This window comes from Leptosomus discolor, chromosome 14 (assembly GCF_034619465.1).
Source record: "Leptosomus discolor isolate bLepDis1 chromosome 14, bLepDis1.hap2, whole genome shotgun sequence".
Classification (NCBI taxonomy): domain Eukaryota; kingdom Metazoa; phylum Chordata; class Aves; order Leptosomiformes; family Leptosomidae; genus Leptosomus; species Leptosomus discolor.
In genome coordinates this window covers 2,376,748-2,395,210 of record NC_141404.1, presented here as the reverse complement: position 1 = coordinate 2,395,210, position 18,463 = coordinate 2,376,748, and the positions used below count along the sequence as shown (strand labels likewise).

General features: G+C 47.5%; 1 protein-coding gene across 1 annotated transcript in view; it reads left to right on the top strand.

Annotated features, from left to right (window-relative positions):
• The window catches only part of LMF1 (lipase maturation factor 1), a 204,268-nt gene that overhangs the window by 45,278 nt on the left and 140,527 nt on the right, over positions 1 to 18,463 (top strand). The window contains exon 4 of the mRNA XM_086473106.1: positions 15,573 to 15,721. Within this exon, the coding sequence (XP_086329232.1) occupies positions 15,573 to 15,721 (149 nt within the window). The remainder of the gene's footprint in view (positions 1 to 15,572; positions 15,722 to 18,463) is intronic.

Here is an 18,463-nt window from a genome sequence, read left to right as displayed (position 1 = left end):
TCACGTTTCCCAAAAGTCTAAATAATAGTTTTGGAGGGGTTTTTTAAAGTATAAAAATAATAATAAAGTTGCCAGTTTTGCCAGGTTTGATGTTGAACTCTGCCTCCTTGGAAGCCAAGTGTGGCTCGTCAGGGAGTTTTCTTTCAGGAGGATGTTTTCAGAGGAATACTGTTACGTTTTGTTAGCATGTAATGATACTGACTGTTCAATAGTAGGCACCAAGTCTGCAAAGCAGCCGGAAAACAAAGAAAAATATACTTTCTTTTGCAAGTGTTGGGGAAGATCAGGTAAAGTAAAGGTAACTTGTCCCAGATGGCGTTCTCAACCATGAAACGAATGCGTAGTGTTTTCCAAAAAATAGAGCGGCTCATAACTTCCAGGAATCTAGAACCTTGTTTTTCGTAGGCAATTTTGAGAGTGATCAGTCTCATAAAAGATGTGCAGTTAGTGCCAGTAACCGTGACTGTGTCGTTAACAACGTATTTGGTAGTTCTTTGTTTTGTTTAATGAAGTCCTAGGGTACCTGCAGAACTTCTAGTGATGGGTATCAGAGCTAAGATACAGGTCCTCCTAATGAGAAAGTCTATGTGAAAACACATATAAAGTGGGCTGTGTTCCTCTAGTTTCAATGTTTTCAAGGGAAAAAAAAAAAAAAGATTACTGAGGAATTCATGCTCATGCAGAAAAAATTTTGGGTTTGTTTTGGAAGTTTTTCTCCTCTCCTTCCCTCATCTTTCTCCTTTGTGGCTGGCTCTTTGTGTTGAAGCCCATCCTGCTGTGCGTGGTCCCCACCAGCCTCTCTTCCGCAGCAGCAGTGGCCGGGGGAGCGGAGGGGCCGATGGCCGGGGGCTGCCACAGCCCCGCGCCGGGCGCAGCCTCCCTCCACACTCCCTGCAGACTCCCGTTGCCCTCGCTGGGCTTTTGGCAAGACCTTTTCAAGGTGCATGACCCATTTTCAGGCCCAGGAAATAAAGGGCCTAGAAATGGTGATTTATTGTGCCCTTCGGGCGAATGGGAGTTAAATATTTGGAATATATTAGTGCTAAATCCTCTGTGTTGCGAGGTCTAATTTCCGCTGAAGGGAAGCACGTTCGTCCTTGTTTTAAACCGATAAAGCAAACCCCGGTCGTTGCTGCGGGCGCTTCCCTCGGGCGGGTGGGTGACACCTGCAGGGGTTTAAGCTGTGGGAGCCGGCTGGGTGCCCGTTGCCACCGTTACCAGCACTAACGCCTTCCCTGGCAAAACTGGGGGGACTTTGGGGTTGGGCGGTGGGTCTCGGGGTCACGTCTGCCTGCCCACGCTGGGGGAGGTGGCAGGGACCCCGTGTCTGCGGGGGGGCTGTGCATCAGGGGGTCTGCAGCTCCCAGGAGCATCCGTAACCCCGCCGGGCAGCCCCGGGGGTGCACCGGAGCCCTTTGCTGGTGTCCCACCCCTTCCCCAACCCCAAAACACACAGTTTGGCCACGTCTCCCCTCCGGACTCACACCCCGGCTGCTGTTACTGAGGCTTCCTTGTTTTTACAAAGTAGATTTCAGAGTTTCTTTTAAAACCATCATAAACAGTTAAAACAACTAAACTGCAGCTGTCAAAATAAATAGCCCTGCTTTGTGTCGCTTTATCTTTTTGTTTTCTTACCACTCTGAAACTTGCTTATTCCTAAAAATGGAATCCACAGTGATTCTCGCAGCTGCTGGTGCAGATTAATAAGGGTGTCTGTCTCCAGCTCTCTCGCCAGTGTCTGAGATTTTCAAGTTTAACAAGTAATATCTATACGTGCAGCGAGGAAACATAGTGAATGGCATGTTAATAGGAGCAGTACGTAATGAACGCCACATCTGGCTGCTTCTCCACATAAATTTGATTTATATTTACCTTTTTTTTTATCAGCTAAAGTCTAAATTTATATTTTTAGATGCATATTGTAATCGGGTATTTATTCCTGTTATTTTGTAGGTCGTAAGCTGAGTTTCTGTATACTCGTGTTTGACAGGGGTGGAAGCCGCTGTGGATGGCTGCTGTGCGTCTGCATGTCATAGAGGGGGTAAAATATTAGGACAGGCTGAGAAAAGAGCTTGAAGAAATGACCTGAGATCTTAAGACTCTTGCAATTATTTCTCTCTCCTCTTAGCGTGTCCTGGTGAAGACTGACGAGTAATTTGATCACGGCAGGGAATTTCTGTGGTAGAGGGAAGAGAAAAGGCAGAATTAGAGCAATGTTTGGGGCTGCCTGATGGCCAAAAAAAAAAAAAAACACAACCAAATTTTTATGGGTTTGACATGCTACTTAATAATTGTAACTGTTTCTGGGGAATGGGGTGAAGAGGTCATCATCTGAAATCTTGACATCAGGCCTGCAGCATTTTAATTAGCTTTTCTCCATTTCAGCTGGAAATGGCAGGGTTTGGTTTGGGGTGGCTGAGCACGGCTCCGAGTCCTGTGCTGGCTGCGGGTGGTGCCGGCTGCCGCTTCCTTCCCTCTCTGTGTCTGAAACCCGTTAATGGATGGGCTTTAAAGGTGTCCAGAGGACACTTTTGGCTCTTTATCAACACGAGGAATGATGGGAAGAACACCAGCTTCTACAATGGGTGGGTTTTGTTTCTGCTGCTTTGGTAAATTGTCCTACGTATGTGGCAGCAGATTCGCCAGGGTAGGTTGGTCGTGTTGAAGGTTTAATGTTTCCTGCGGACTGATTGATCATCTGAACATTGATTAGAGATCCATTTGCTGTTGCTGAAAATAATTATGTGGAAGTATTTCTGATTTCTTTTATTATTTATAATTTTCAGCATGTTCTATGTTCGTTTAGTTGTTCAAGCACTGAATTAAATGATTGATGATCTAGTTCATCTCTTTCTTTGCATCAACAGAGAGATTTCAGGACTTGGAAGACTTGACGCATAGTTCAGGTCTCTGACCATCAGCTTTTCTGCCTGTTTGTGTGTTTGTTCATCTCTTTGTCCTGTGCAGGGAGAAAACGACTTCCTAACACCGTTGACTTTTTGGCATTTGTCCCATAATTGCCAAAAAACTGCTGCTTCCTCCTACATATCCATCAGATCTTTTTAAAATCAGACGGGTTTTGAAAGCAGCTTTTTGATTTCCTGAGATCCGCATTTGGTCTTCCTTCCTCCTGCTCCCTCTTTCTTCCTTTGTTCCTGGAGGTTAAAGCTGTGGGTGTTGAGGTCCCATTAGTCATTTTGGCCACTTCTGATCTCATCATGTTGAAAACCGCCTGGGTTAAACCATTCCTGAATTGCAGCAGATTTACATCACCAAAGCTTCCTTAGAGTTAGTTACTTCAGAGTGATGTAGCTGAATGGAGAATCCTGTTTTCTCCTGCTGGGACAAAGGGGATGTCCTAAAGGACACAAAGCAATATCAATTTTCTTGTTTAGCTGTAATCCCAAAAAATAGCCTTCACTCTGGACAGAGCAAATCCTCTTTTAGAATCAGAAAAATCGTATTGTCGGTACTGTAGTGGTTTTCTCATGTTGTCTTGTAGAAATAGTATCCTGCTTTTTTTCTTTTTTTGGTTTGTTGTTTTGTTTTGTTTTGTAAGGTTCTGAATGTAAAAGGTGATGCAGGAATATATTTGGAAGCTCCACGTGTGGGTTAAAGTAGTTTCTGGAGTTCACCGCCGCCGAAGGAAATGGGCCCTGCGCTCCTCTCCCTCCTGATGACTGTTGGCTCGAGCGCTGCTGCTGTTTCCTTGGGTGAGCGTGGTTGGCGGATTCCGGGCTGTGCAAACACCGGCTCTCCCCAGGCTCCTGCTCCACACCTGGTTCGTGGGGCTGATGGTGCCTCCAGGGCATTTGGCGCGGGCGTTCTGTAGGCATCTGACGATGGGTTGCGTGTAGCTGCCTGTGGGTGGGCGCTTGTCATGCTGAGTGGTGGGGCCGCGACCATGGCTGGTGTCTCTGGCCCATGCACTAGTAAGAACCACCCGTTGGAAACCGCTGTGCCGTGTCCCCTAGCTGATATGCAAAGTTGTGCTCTCCTTCTCTGGGACTCCTTTTTACTACCAGGACCTGTATTTCTTCTCCTGCACCAGGATGGCTTTTCATGTTCAACCTAAAAGTTGTCCATAACCTGCTCATGGTCTTCTCTCACGTGTCGCCTCTGAGATTACACCTTTGTTATCACTTCTGTGGTCCTGTAGCTTTTGGGGCGTTGGGTGGGTATGGATGCCTTGAGGTTAATGAACTAGGCAGCCTTTTTTTTCCCTACTCTGTGTACCAGCTGTGCTTAAAGGCACTATGGTCAGGAAAAAATTAAGGAGGCAGAGAAAATTTTGAAGGAGAGTTCTGCTTCAAACTGACGGGGAAGCCCGATGAAGGAGTCATGCCTTGGTGAGTATTTATCACCTCCTGCAAAGGTTGATGCTAAAACATGTGCTTGCATGAGGCTCAAATGGGATCTCCCAAGGGCAATGGGAATCTCACGTGATACAGCAGGAAAAATTTGTCTAACGTGGTTTTTATTTCGAGACTTGCTGTACGTCTGCTAGCAAAATAGCTCGCCAGGTGCCTTCATGGTATTGGTTTTAATTTGTTCTTGCTTGAAGTGTACAAGTGGGGAATGATAGTTTTGAAATGGTGAAGAAAGCGGGCTGGTTGAGCTGTTAGGCTCAACGTTGCCATGCTAACCATGTTAACAGCTGCTAATGGTTTCTTAAGCTGCCAAAGCAGCCTGAAGATAGATTTAACACCCAACAGACACCTGTTTTTAGCAATTTAGCTCTGCAGGCACATGGCACAGTACTGCAGGGGTCCAGTCCATAAAGAACAGATAAAATGTGTTCAACAGGTTGCTTGAGAAGGTGGAAATTGCTGACTTTCTGTTTCATAGTAGGGCTTTCTTGGTGGAGAGTAAGGAGGAAAAGCACTGTAAGAAGGAACGTAACCTGGAAGAGACAAGCACCACAGGGATTTTTTGGTATTTCAAACTCAGCTCTTGTCTTCCAAAGCTCTTGGTGTCTTTCCCTCAGTCAAAGGACCCTCATGTCCTTAGTTGCAGTGTCCTCCCAAGGTCCAGGGTGCTTTGCAGGTGGGAATAAGGTGTCGCTTCTCCAGATGCTCACAGGCTCCTGTTCCATCTCTGAAAGAGTCCACCAGTAGCAAGGCCAGGTTGTAAGATGACCTTCCCAGAGGTTTTAGCCCCAAGGCGGTGTCAGACTCCCTGCTGACTGATCCCAGCATGACATGAAGTTTCCTGAATGAACGTTTGTTCTTGTTTCCACCATTTTTCTCCCTGCTTCTTCTCTTGACGCAGTTTATGTCCTGTGACCGCGTGGACGGCAGCGGCCACCAAAGCCAAGCGGTGGGCCATCCCCAGAGTAGCAGGGGGTGCTAGCAATGGGGAGGCCCTGCTGGGAGAGGCAAGCTGGGCTGGAGGGGGTGTGTTATATGTGACAGCGATGGCCTTGTGGTATACCTTGGTCATGTTGGGGTAGGCTTGACCTTCTGACCCAGTCAGTCCTGTATCAGCTCTTGATCAACGCTGGGAGGAAAACATGTATTTCCCTGTGAACGAGGGCTGGGAGCTGAGGTTCATCTCCCTGAGGCTTTCAGAGCCACCACTTCAGCCTCTGAAGTTTTGGTTGACCATTCGTTGCAATAAAAGGGGCTTTGAGAGGTTTCAGTTGCTGAGTTGCTGTTAGCTTCGTGGAGGAGAGGTGCTGCAAATGCTGCTGCAGGGTTTCTGTGTAGACCTCCCTGCAGAGAACAGCGCTGTGTTTGCAGAGCTCTGTACAGACCAGCTCTGGGCTGGGCAAATGGGATGTTTTTGCGTGAGGTGGATTTTGGGCTTTTCTGGTCGTGTTTAATAACCACCGATTCCTGAACAAACCCTGACTCTTCTGGTTTGGTAGATGAGGCTTCAGTCTTTGCCTGCCTTGTCCTTTGGGTATGTTTTGGTTTTGCTTATTTTCTTTTAAGCCAAAACCTCCTGACTCTGTGCGCTTGGCCGTGCCACCGTGTATTCTCATCTGATCAGTGTGGGCTTCCAGAGAGAAAACTCACCAGAAAACTGTAACTGACCTTTCGTTGTGTCATGGACTTCAAAGCGATCAGCACAGAAGGGATAATTGGAAAGAAAATGCCTTCCAGGTTATAATTATTTGTCCAGGAACTGGAGTTTCTTAGTGATGATACATATTTTCCCTTTTGTTTTCGTAGTGCCATGGGAACCTGGCCGTAGATGGTTTCTGCTGGTATGTGCAGTGTATACCTGAACCTCCGCACAGGGGAACGGAGGAATCATGATACTGGATTCAAACCAGTGACCCATCAAGACTGGCTTCCAGCAGTACTAGAGCCAGCTGCTTCAAAGGAAAACAGCTTCGCAGTAGGCAGGTTATTGGTTTCACAGGGAAAACTTCCGACCGATGACTCCCATCAGCCGGGATCGTTCTCTGCCTTCAGGCTTTTTGTTTCAAGCCTTTAAAGCTGCTTTCTTTTCTTCCGCTGAAGATTGGTTGAGTGGAACCACGCTGCCGTGCCTTAATGCAACACGTGGCACCAATACTAAATGGATCGTCTCGCTTGGTCATGGTGGGATCACCTGTCCTTGGCCTCTCCTTCCGTTCCGTGTCTGTTCCCAGCTCTCTTCGACATCTCATTTCACAGCCAGTCCCTTCTGTTGCTTCCCATTTCATTTGTGAAGTGCTCCAAGTTGCACGTGGTTTGGGGACTGTTGCAGGATGCCCCACTTTTTTTCTCCCCGCGTCTTTGGGGCCGGCCTAAACCCTGCTGATCTTTGTCTGAATTTATTGATGGCCATCACTGACCCTGCTCCTAATAGTCTGTTGGGAGGAAATGGGGTGAATTCCCCACTGGGGGAGGTGAGTCCAGAGGAGCTATTAAACCTGCTGTTGGGTAGCCCTGGGGCCCAGCACCAACTTCAGCTGTGCCCACAGGAGGGCGGTGGGGAAGCCTGGGAAGCCACTGTCACCTCTTGGCGGTGAACCACTCCTGATGCTGGTTCCCCTCAGCTCCCCAAGGGTTGTGGCACGGGTCTTGTGGCTGTTGGCCGTGTGAAGGTTTTGAGGGCTGGCTTGAGATGTTGCGAAGTCCAGTGAGTAGCAGTAGCCGCTGTGGTTACACGTCGTCGGAGACAACACACCCCTCGCTGACAAGCAGCCGTGCTTGCGTGTTCTCCTTGCCTTGATGGCCATGCTTGAGAGATGCTGGTGCCCGTGAGTTCATACGAACACAGGTGGAATTATTTTTGTTACTTTAAGACAGAGTAATTAAATACGGTATATACGGATCCCTCAAAATGACAGCCGCCCACTGAGCTAAAAACAGGAAATCCATTAACTTCATTACTTAAAAAATAAAATAAAAATCCTCCCAACTGATTCCTCTGTCACTTAGAGTTCTGCATGGAAGGAGGGCTAATTTAACGCTGCATTAACTCACTGTTATCACCCTCCTGTTACCTAAGTAGTTTCTAATGACTACCCTGGAGAGCACTTGGAAGCTTTTAAAAGTTTTTATGCTAAATTTTTGTGTGTGTGTGTGGTTTATACTTTAAGAACAAAAGTTATTGGTAACATTTTTCCAAATCTTCCAACAACATCAAGAACTATTCTGTTGGCTGCAGAAACGTGAAGTTTCACCAGCCCGTTATCTCTTTGGCAAACAAGAAACGTGGAACATTTACTATAGGTGGTGGTTGGGGAAAATGGATATGGCAGAGACTGACTGCAGGAAGCGAACTCGGGTCTTGGGCTCGTTGGTGTTTGGGGGTGGGAGTGGAGGAGTGGGGTTATCTGCGCTTGCCCAGGACAGTGTGCCGAAGGGGACTGTGTCCTTCAGCCCTCTGAGCTTTGGCTTTCATGGCTCTGAAAAGAGTTGAGACCCCGTGGGGCAGGCGGCTTGAGAGACGTTTCTCTTTGTTCTGGGATCCGTAAGTGAAAGGCACCACCAAATTGAGAAGCAATAAATCATTGTCTTTCCTCATTGTCTTTTCCTCAGCGCTGCCGTGGACAGATTTCTTCCTTTTTTAAGCATCCCCCTGTTTTTCTCTGTCCTAGTTCAGATGTGCTTTTGAGGTCAGCATCTGTTGCCCTTGGGATTTTGGGGGTTTTCTTGGGGGTGACTTCAGAATGAAGCGTTCTTGTTGCTCTGCAGTATTTTTAAGTCTTAAAGTTGAAACTTTCTGCTTTATATCAGTTGAAAAGAGAGCTTTGCTGTGCTCCTGAGGTGTGTGCAATGCTAATGCTGGGGCTTAAATTCCCCCTGATTGAAGACCTAAGCTGTTTTGGCATTAAGCCTTACATGCGTGCTCTGCCTGGTGATGGAAGAGATTCAGAACCGCTCTCTTGACATTATTAACAGGGCTTTCGTATTTCCAGGCTGGCTGTGTGACTGTGGAGAGACCTGGTCTTTCCATTAGGAATCGCCAGGAATCCTGTCCACTGGGAGCCCTGGGAAACTTTTTAAACTTGACACAAGCTTGAACATTTCTTGTATGTGCTTTTTGTGCCTCTACTGTTTACTGGTATTTGGAAAGCTAGAGCGCGAGGGGAGAGAGCCTGCCTCCTTGATAGGTTTGTTGTCCTTCTGGAAAAGGAAGAACAGCTGGAAAAAAGGCAAAAAGGAGCAATGTCACAGTGGAAGGACAGCTGCTGGTGATGCCTCATGGAGCACCCAGTGCTTCTGGGGTGCAGAGCATGACCGATCACAGCGTGAACTTCTGCAGAGCGAGTTAAAGCGATTCACTGAACATCCTCTGCCTTCCGAAGGTTTCCTTCTTCTGTAGACTAACCTGTTTGCATCTAGCTGTTGCTCTCCTTAAGCCTGAAATGGCACAGTGGCGGCCGGATCCTTCTTACTTGGGTTTTTATGACGATCTTCCCCTGCTTCCCCTGCCTCAGGGCTGGCTGGTGAGCCTGTTCCCCTGGCCCTTGTCTTCAGCAGAGAGGAAAAACCAGCACGTTTCAACAGGTGGTAGCTGAGACATTTGAAACTCCTGCGTGAAAGCCAAACCCAGTTGAAACTGGTGATAATTTTGCCATGGATTTCAGTGTGTCCAGTATTTCACGCTGGAGATAAAAAAAGGTATTTGTACTTCGCGGGCAGGCGCAGTATTTTAACTTCTTCGAGGACGTGGTAGCAAGACGCTTCAAAACGATGCAGCTCCTTTTTGGATAGTTAGGAGCTTTGCTTTCCTTTGAGGAAGTTGTTGCTATGAGTGATGAAAGTTGTGATGATTTAGAGTGTTTTGGTTTTTAAAAAATAAAACAGTAAGGAAAAAGTAAAAACATTTATTTTCCATGGGTGGGTTTTTTGGGGTTTTTTGTTTGTTTGTGTGAGGTTTTTTGGTTTTTTTTTTTTAAGATTTATCTTTCATAGTTGGCAAAGAGGGCTAGGTTCGACCTGACTGTTCTCCTTCAGGGCAACATGTACTTATTAAAAGAAGTGTTGATGTATCAGTACAGTTGTGAGCGTTTTCTAGTTTGACCTGTGTTTCTGCAAGTGCGAGATGAGTGCGGGTGGCAGAGTGAAGGAGGAGACCCCTCACCCAGGGTGAAGGAGACCCCCCCCCCGACCCTGAAGGGGATAGGGCTGAGCGGTGGGTGCAGAAGCCAAGAGCAGCCCAGCGCCGTGGGAGCGCACCGGCGGGTAAACCCCTAATCACGGCGTGTTGCTCGCTGCCGAACGCGGCTGCGTTTGCGTCGGTTGGACGGCACGTGGTCGCTGCAGTGAGGATTTGCAGGCTGGGGTCCTTGGTCAGAATATTCTGTAGTCATCAGCGTAACCCGTCCTGTTTTCAACAGGTGTTTTAACGCCGCCGCTGAAATGATACCATGCTCCATTTCAGGGAGGTAGCGAGGGGCGGCTCAGGAGCAGTTAATCTAATGCCGGTGTAAGTCAGTCCGTGTTGGGCATCTCCCTCGCTTTGGCTGCCGGGTGTCTGACACAGAATATTCATAGGCAGACAGCTGCACTGTCCGCTCCCCGGCTCCTCCGCGCTGGCCGCGGGGAGCGAGCTGCAGAATGCGTGTGCGTTGTAGAAGCGTTTGTCTGCGCCCCGCAGACATGCTCTCTCTCAATTTTATGTGTGGATATGTATCTACAAAGAGAGATGGTTTGCTGTTTCACTTGCTCCCCTATTTTAAAATTAAAGAGGAATTAAAAAAAATTAGAAGGGGAATTAAAAAAAATAAATTACCTGAGCTGTTTCTGCCATAGCTAGGTATGGGGTTTGATTTTGACCGGGTGACTTCTTTTTTTTTTTTCCTCAGAAAAACACATTAATTGAAAATAAGAAACTTACCTTTGGACCTGACTACTTTATATTTAGTTCTGAAGGCTTTCTGCCCTTCCCTGCCTCATTGCTTTCTCCCTGACTGTCCGTGTAAACAGAAAACTGGTTTGGGGTGGGGGAAGGCTGAAGGTGCAGCGTGCAGGGCTGCGTGGGAGGGGGTTGCGCTGCCTTTCCTCTGTAGCTGTGGACAAGCTGCGGTAACTTGGCTGTTTTTTTTTCATCGGGTGTTTGATGGTAAATAATAAAGGTGAAAATTGGAAACCTTAATGATACAACGCTGTATAACCTATATTCCATTAGAAATAATACTCTCTACAGGGAGCCATAATGGGGCTGCTTTGGACTTTGCGGGAGACCGTTCGTACCAAATTGACTTTCTTTTTTTCCCCATGTTAAGCACCAGTGCTGTTTCCTACAGCCCATCAGATGTTCTGCCAACGCGTATGGTCGCTGCTGAAGGACCCAGACCGCGCGGTGCCGGCTTTTGCAGCTCCTCTTTCAAGCAGCAAATGGCTTTTGACTCTAGAGATCACTTGATGTTGAGCTGGATTTCCTAGCTGAAAGTTTAAATGATTGGAGGGTTTGTATAACGTTAAAGAATAAAAACGTTTGAAAACCCTAAAAGGAACATGGAAAAGCTTTTTTTTTTTTGGTTTCATTTTTGCTTCATCCCCTTCCCTGTCTTTCCTGCCCCCCGGCACATCCTCCCTGCTTCTCCTCCTCCCCTGCCCCAGCAGAGACCTCTAGAAAATGCCAAACTATGGATTTTGCTGCATTAAGTTCGGAGCATGTAACAAACATTCGAAACGCGTGTGGGGCAAGTGCAGCCACCATTGGCAGTTGATTTTATTTCAATTTTTTTTTTTCCCCCCCAAAAAAAAAATCAACCAACCAACCCGTGGCTCCCTCTCCGGCTGCGCGGGAGATAACAATGGGGCGCTTTGTGCCGCTCTGCAGCTGCTGAAATTTGACTAGATCCAACTGAAGAAAACAGGAGCAGGTGGGTCAACAACGTGACCCTTTCGTTCCCAGCAGTATCAGTGTGCGCTGGGGCCGGAGGGACCAGGGCGGAGGTGAGCCCTGAGGTTTAGCCTGGGCAATAATGATGTGTTGGTTGGTGCTGTGAGGATGGGAGCTGCCTTTCGGAGATAGCCCCGATGCCTGTAAATATCACGGGGTTTGCTGCCAGTTTATGAAATGGGTTTCACTCCAAAAATGCTAGAACTGGGAAACGTCGCTGTACATGATAAACTGGCATCGCTGCAGGCAGGAGATCTTTGCTCTGTTACTGGTGCTTTGATTCCCATATTGCCACTGGTTTCTTGGTTTGTGTGATGCTCCGTGGCTGCCGTACAGATGCTCCTAAAGCTCCTGATGCCCAGCTCCTGCCTTCCCCTCACACAACCCCGAAGTGGGGGGATTGTTTGATTTCCCCCTCCAGGTCTCCCCAGGTCATGGAGATGACTCCCTTCATGTCCATGCTTTTGCTGTGCTAGAACTGTCCTTAAAAATGTCAAGGGTGGGAATTTCTGCAGCTTGGAGGAGGGTCCAGTATGTTTGATGGAGATGGAGGATGAGGTTATGTTGGGCTCCTTTGCCTGGCTCTGCTGCATCAGCAAATGCATCTCATCAACACTGCCCACTGGATAGTAAGAAGGATAGAGAGAAAAATAACTGTTACTGCTTAGCTGCACGGGTCAGCTAAGTACCAGTTGTTCCTGAGGTCTTCCCTGCCAAGGTGTGATGACTTGGTTGATTCCTTGTAGGTGTCGCAGTGTGTTTGGGCTTTGTGAGCCCTGGAGGTGGCGTTCAAAGGTGGCAGTGCTCAAACTTCAGCAGTGTTCAGCAGACACATGGTTACAGCCTCGAACCTGTCTTAAATTGCAAGGGATTTTGAGTCTGAGGCTTTAAGGGGTAGACATGAACAACTGTTTGTAAGTCAGCAGTTAGAAACGCAAGGTTTCTGTTGATGGATCTTGTAATCTTGCTTTCTGATATCAACTTACAATAAAGCGACTGCGATATAGAGCAGAGCTCCCCCCTTTTACTGTGTATGTGGACACAGTTGTGATGTTCAACAACGTGTCCACGTCCTTGAAAGTCTTCATGATTTAGCTGTAATTTTTAGTAGAAAACATGACGTACGCATCTCGGCTAATCCTACCATCACAAGCGCTTGCATTGCTTCTGGGGTAGGATCAAGCATCAAGGCTTAACTGTTTGCACAGGACGAAGCCTGTAAGAGGACTAACCAGTTGCAGTCAGGATGAGATCCGTGCTAAATGGGGAAGGGGAGAGCGGTGACAGCTTTGGCAGTGGGTCGGGAGCCGGAGGGCTGCCGCAGGGAAGGGTCCAGGGTGAGGAGCTGCTTGGGGCGGAAGGAAGAGGGATGGAGGCTGGAGAAGGAGCTTCTGCTGCCGAGGGCAGGGTATGTGACTGTTTGGGTGACGTGTGCTAGTATGGAAAATTGATCTGCATGACCACATTGCCAGCTGTGGAGAGTCAGTCCGTCAGGAAGAGGGTTGTTAATAAATCAGAGGCTGTCCGTGCATGTCTGCTTCTTTAACTGGGGCTTTAGCAGGAACTTGCTGGGATCTGCCATGAAGGTCAGCAGCAGAGCAAAATATAGCACGGCGCTTCATCGGTGCTGGCAAACTTGCCTGTTGCCATCGACAGGCGCAGAGCTGGACAGGATTTAGCCCCAAGCCACGGAGGTTTGGATGGAGACTTCTGAAACAGTGCTGTGACCGTAGTTTGTCCTTGGCTGCACTTGCAGTTAAACCCTGTTTGGTGCCGGCTTAGCTGCACCCGCTGCCAGCCCCCGTTGTCAGCAGCGGGTAATTTAAGAGGTTTCTCCCAACAGCTGGCAGCACTGTTTGCTCTGGTCCTCCCCTCCCGCCGCGGCGCTGAGCTGTCCCCCTTGCTGGCACGGTTCGCGGCGGATTAGGCGGTTGGACTCGCAGCCGGGTGGTGGTGGCGGTGCCAGGACTCAAACTTGTCGCGTTGGAGCGGGAAGCACAGGTGCAGGCTGACAGGGATCCTTGGAGGCCGGCACAATCCGGGAGGGCTTCGGCTTCGCTTTGGACACGCGCTCGCGCAGCCGTCCCTGTGTGCTGGGTGCACCTCGCACGGCCCGTTCAGGGCACACGGGGCGCCTCGCGTGGGAGCACGCGATCCTTTCGTGCCCCTTCCCTCCCCGCGCGCGAAGACCTCCCTAGGAGTTTGGTTTAAAAATAAAAGAAAAAAATAAAATACCCCCGTGCCCTGCTTGGTGAGAGGCGATGCTGCTGTGGGAGGGAAACGCGTACGTAGGGATCTAAAGGGAGATGTAGAGGCGTGCGCCTTCCTGCTCAGCCGTCCAGCGTGCATCCTATACGTCTGCAGGGGAACACAGCGATTACCATATGAAAACGCCGATAACAGTGGGATTCTTGTGCCGGCAGAAACGAAGGAGATATACTACCATTTTGGTGCCAGTTAGGCCCATAACTGCTATTTGTGGCTGGGTTTAGTAACAATTAACCTTTCACATTTTGTATTAGCCTTTGCTTTCCTGGTGCAGCTGCTTTTTTTTACAATATGCTTTGCTTCTCCTCTCAGAAGGGCTATTTTGGCAGTTGGGGTATCTGTTCTAGAAACCACAGGATGTATGGAGGGAGAATGGGGATTTTTTTGATAGCTGTTTGACATATAATAACTTTTTGAGGAAAAAAATCCAACCACGTTTTGATTTAAGGGACCTTGTGCACTTGAAGATGAAAAAAGCCGATTGCGTGACTGCTACTTAAAATATTTTAAAGCAAATTCAATGTAGTTTTGCTTGTGTGACAGCATCAAGTCATGGGTTTGAAAACCCTCGAACTGGTGTGCAATGAGGCGTCTCAGACTGGAGCTGGACGAAATTAATGCGTTTGGTAGGTGCTTCCCTGCCTCTTTGAGCTGGGTGAAGGGAGGCGTTACGGACCCAACTGTGTCACTGCCATTTGAAAACTAGTAAAGTGCCTGGGGGACTCTTGGGGAGGAACATGGCTACAAGTGACCCACGGGCACTCTCTGGTTTAGTTTCTGTAGATGTGTAGATGGGAAGACCAACATCTTGTGGATGAGGCGCTCAGTGACACGGTTTAGTGGTGGACTTGGTCTTAAAAGTCTTTTCCAACCTAAGTGATTCTGTTATTCTGTGAGCTTAAATGGTTGGTTGGCCAACGAGGTTGCCGGGTTTTCAGGAATTGTCCCCACTAGTGTGTCATGTTGTGTCTTGGTTGGTTTCGGTTGGTTGGTTGGTTTTTATGTATTTTTTTTAATGGCTTCAGGGTGCGATTGTATCGCACAGAAATATTTGAAAATAAGGTGTGTAATTGGGACAAAGTTGGAGTAATTTGGTTTTGGCACCAGCATGCTGTTACTTAAAAACGTAGTGGAGATTGGACTTCACCTGTCAAAACAGAGCTGCTGTGTTCTGGCTCTTCCATAACAGTCATTTCAATATTCCTGCTGTGCTGGAAAAAGAAAATGCAAAATGCCGAGTTTGCATGAGGTGGGTTATAGTCTGCCTTCTCCAAAGCGTCCGGTATCGCAGGTAACAGGTTCACTGTGTGGTTATCAAGGCCGTGCTTTGATCTCAGCTCTACTCGAGTAATTTTGCCAAATCCAGCAATGTGTAAAAACTGGCTTGATGGACAATTTGGACCTTTTTCATTATGATTTTTCTTTATGAGTAAAGATTCAAAGCTTCTGTTTGCACGTTAATGTTGATGATGAATAAGACAATGTGATTTTAATCATTGTCTTTTGAAGATAAAGACTGTTTTGGCACAAGTCCCGTGAGGTCAGTGGGACTGTTTGCAATCGCTTGGTCAGTCCATGGTTGCAGGAATCGGTAGCGGCGCTGATCAGTTTTGTGCCGGGGTCACCTTGCCAATTCCCAGGACGCTTAAATCACATTTTCCTTTGCTTCGTAGAAGTTTTTTTTTTTTTTTTTTCTCTTGCTTTGCACGGCATAAAATAACCACATAAACCACAAAAGTGTCGGTGTGCGCGCTTGGAGAAGAACAACACAACCCAAGGCTCCAAATGTACATGCCCATCATTCGCGCTGTAGCTCACAGCACCTGCGTTCCCAGCGTGTGGGATGTCTGCATTAGGACAGGGTTGGTACCGAAGTTCCCCCAAGTTAAACTTCGAAAGCAGTACGGGTTTCTTTTCCTTTTTTGGGTGTTTAACATTTGTGAAAGGATGACTTACAGGACTTGGACAAAACTATTTTCTTTTTCATTTCCTGCATGTTGGCACTACAGGATGGGAATCGCAGCTGCTGGAAACAGGATTCCTGGGGATATTCCTCTGCCCGCTCTGGTCCCTCTCCCGCCTGCCCCGGCACACTCCTCCTTCCAGCATCGTCATCTGGGGCTTTCGATGGCTGATTTTCAGGATCATGCTTGGAGCGGTAAGTAGGACTTCATCTTTTTGCTCTTTTGAGGCGACAGCAAAAGGAGGTCTGATCCTAGCAGAAAACCTGCCACTGGTCCAACACATTGGATGCCTCTGGTGTAGGAATTTTTCTGGTTGCAAGGGAGAAGCATGTGGCAGGAAATGCTTTGTGCGCTGGTTCGCAGAGTCTTTCAACTTATTACTGGTGTTTATTTTAAAGAGGACAAACGTTGGAGTAAAAATATCTGTGTTGATATGTTGGTGCTGCTCTTGTGTGATTGGCTCTTGAAAAGGAATAAAAGTGAAGTTTGAGACTCGGGCATTGTGGCTTTTCAATAAGGGGGTTGGGAATACAGTGGGTAATTCCCAGGAACCAGGAGCTTTACCCCAAGTTATTTTTTCTTTGTGTGTGCTTTACTGAAATGTCATTCTCTGCTCCGTGTTGTCAAAGGGAACAATCGCTGCTTTGCTGTCCCAGTGCCAGTGGAAATTCCCAAGTAGCTTGTAAAAGAATCCATCAGGAACTGACACATCTTTGTTAAAATAAAGGTGTGGCAGGGCTGTTACCTTGTCATCTCTATCTGCGTTTTGGATGTTTCAAAATGTGCCAGAACTTTAAGCTAAGGAGCACGACTGTAGAAGGAGAGTGCAGGCAGGTGGGACATTCCGGTGTCTGTGCTCTCTAAAATGCTTCTCTCACCCCAGCTCTTAAGTGCTTGAATCTGTAGTCGACCTCAATGAGCTCTTAATTATCCTCCTGCTCTTCAAAAATAAAATAAATGAAAGACAGACTTTTTTTGCGCATTAACCTTAGTGTCACCTGTTTTCAGGACAACTTTGTTAGTGCAGAATGTGGTATTGCAGTAGATCTTGGAAAACGTGTGCTGTACGTTCTTGCATCAAAGGGTGGCTTCCCAGCCTGTGATGGTTCAGCAAATTCATCTTGAAAGAGCAGAAAATTTGGCTTTTTTGTATGTGTCGTGCGAGTGGTATTTCACATCCCACTCTTTGATGTTCCATTCATATCTTTGCTGTAGCTATTCTGTAGCGTTGCCAAATTTTGCTCAGCTTCCTAAAGCTACCGTTCTTGCTCGTTTTTAATTCCTGCGATGCTTGCTCATTGTTAATTAAATAGATCTGGTCCTCCTGCAGGGCAATGCAGGAGGATAAAATTACTCCTGAAGGTCCACTCCAGCACAGCTTTCTATGACCCTATACAGTACCTGCATGGGTAGGTAATGCCATGGATTTTAATGCAACTGCTGGTTGAAAATATTCAGTAAGGGCTCCTGACTGCGGAGCTTGATCCGACAGGGGTGAAGGGTATGTTGTTGGTCTTGTGAGAACCGTTCTGTGGAAACTGTTTCGGATGAGAAATTAAGGGTGGGTTTGGTATTAAATTTTTGCGAGGAAGTGTCTGTTGTTCTTGATGCTTTCCCGCTTCTCATTTGGACATCACGTTGACTTGGTTCAAACTGAGATCTTTCGAAGTTGGCTGGAGATGGCCCCAGGCACATCTGCCCTCGAGCTGGCTGGAGCCGTGGGATGGCTGCGGGGGGGGTCACAGTCCCCAGGGCAGCTGCTCTCCACCTGAGGAAGGATTTCCACAAGTTTAAAGCAGAGCTTAAAACTTAACACACCAGTCACTACTGTGGCATGATTTTTACAGTAGTTTTCAAGTATTTTAAGCAACTGTTTAGGGAACGCCGTTGAAGGCTGCTAACCTGCCAGAAATATCCATCCACCTTTTATTACAAATTAAATTTCCTGTCCTCTCCTTTAAGCACAGAATGATAAGCACTTCAGTAGCTGGCCTGAGTGGTTTCTTCACCGTATTTTGGAGGGCAGCAACAGTCTTCAGTGGTTAAAGGTTTGTGAGTGCAGTAACACAGCTCTGGCTGGCCTTTAATGACAGTCATGGGGACCCGTGTGGGTGACCCGAGGGGTCCCAGTCTCTGCAGGACCCCTGTGCAGTGATTGGAGAGGAGCTGAGAACGTTCCCGCTCTTGCTGGATTAGATCCCATGAGGTGACCTGTTAATCCTCTGCCCTGGTGAAGTCCAAGGTGCGAGTTACCTTAAGTGCAAGTTAGACTTTGCTTCGACCGCAGAGCTGGGGCGGGGGGTGTGGTTGTGGGTGGGGATTTTGGTTTTTCCGGGGTGGTTTTTTTTTGTTGATTTGGGTTTTTTTTTTCAGGAGCTTCGTTGTGAATGAGTTATTTGGCCCATTTATCACCAGTGACATTTTCACCAAATGTCAGCATAGCCTCCTGGTGCCCAATGGATGGAGGCTGACTCCTGTGGTCTTGATGCTTCTCAGCTTCTGAAATGCTTCTTCTCGGTTGTGACGCTGATTATAGACAGAATTGTCAGTCCGTGACACCAAGTGTAGTTAAACACAGCTCATTTTCTTACCAAGTTACGTGATCACGAAGTTTGTGTCCTGCTTTCCTTTTAAAATGGGAGACTGACTGAGCTTTGTTCTGTTCCTGCTGGTTTGTAATATATAATCTGAATTATGGGACAGGTTGGATATAAAGGAAAACCGTGCTCACCAAACATCTTTGTTACTGTTCTCTCTGTGCTGCTTCTTGGTTTTATCTGGAGAGTAATAACTCTCCGGTTATTTTAGGGAGAGCCCTCTGCAGAAGAGATGCCGCCCCTCGCGTCCCTCGTCTGTCTGGGTTACTGATAGACAAGTAACAGGCATGGGAGAGGAAAACATGGAAAGGTCATTAAACGGGGATCTGTACAAGCAAG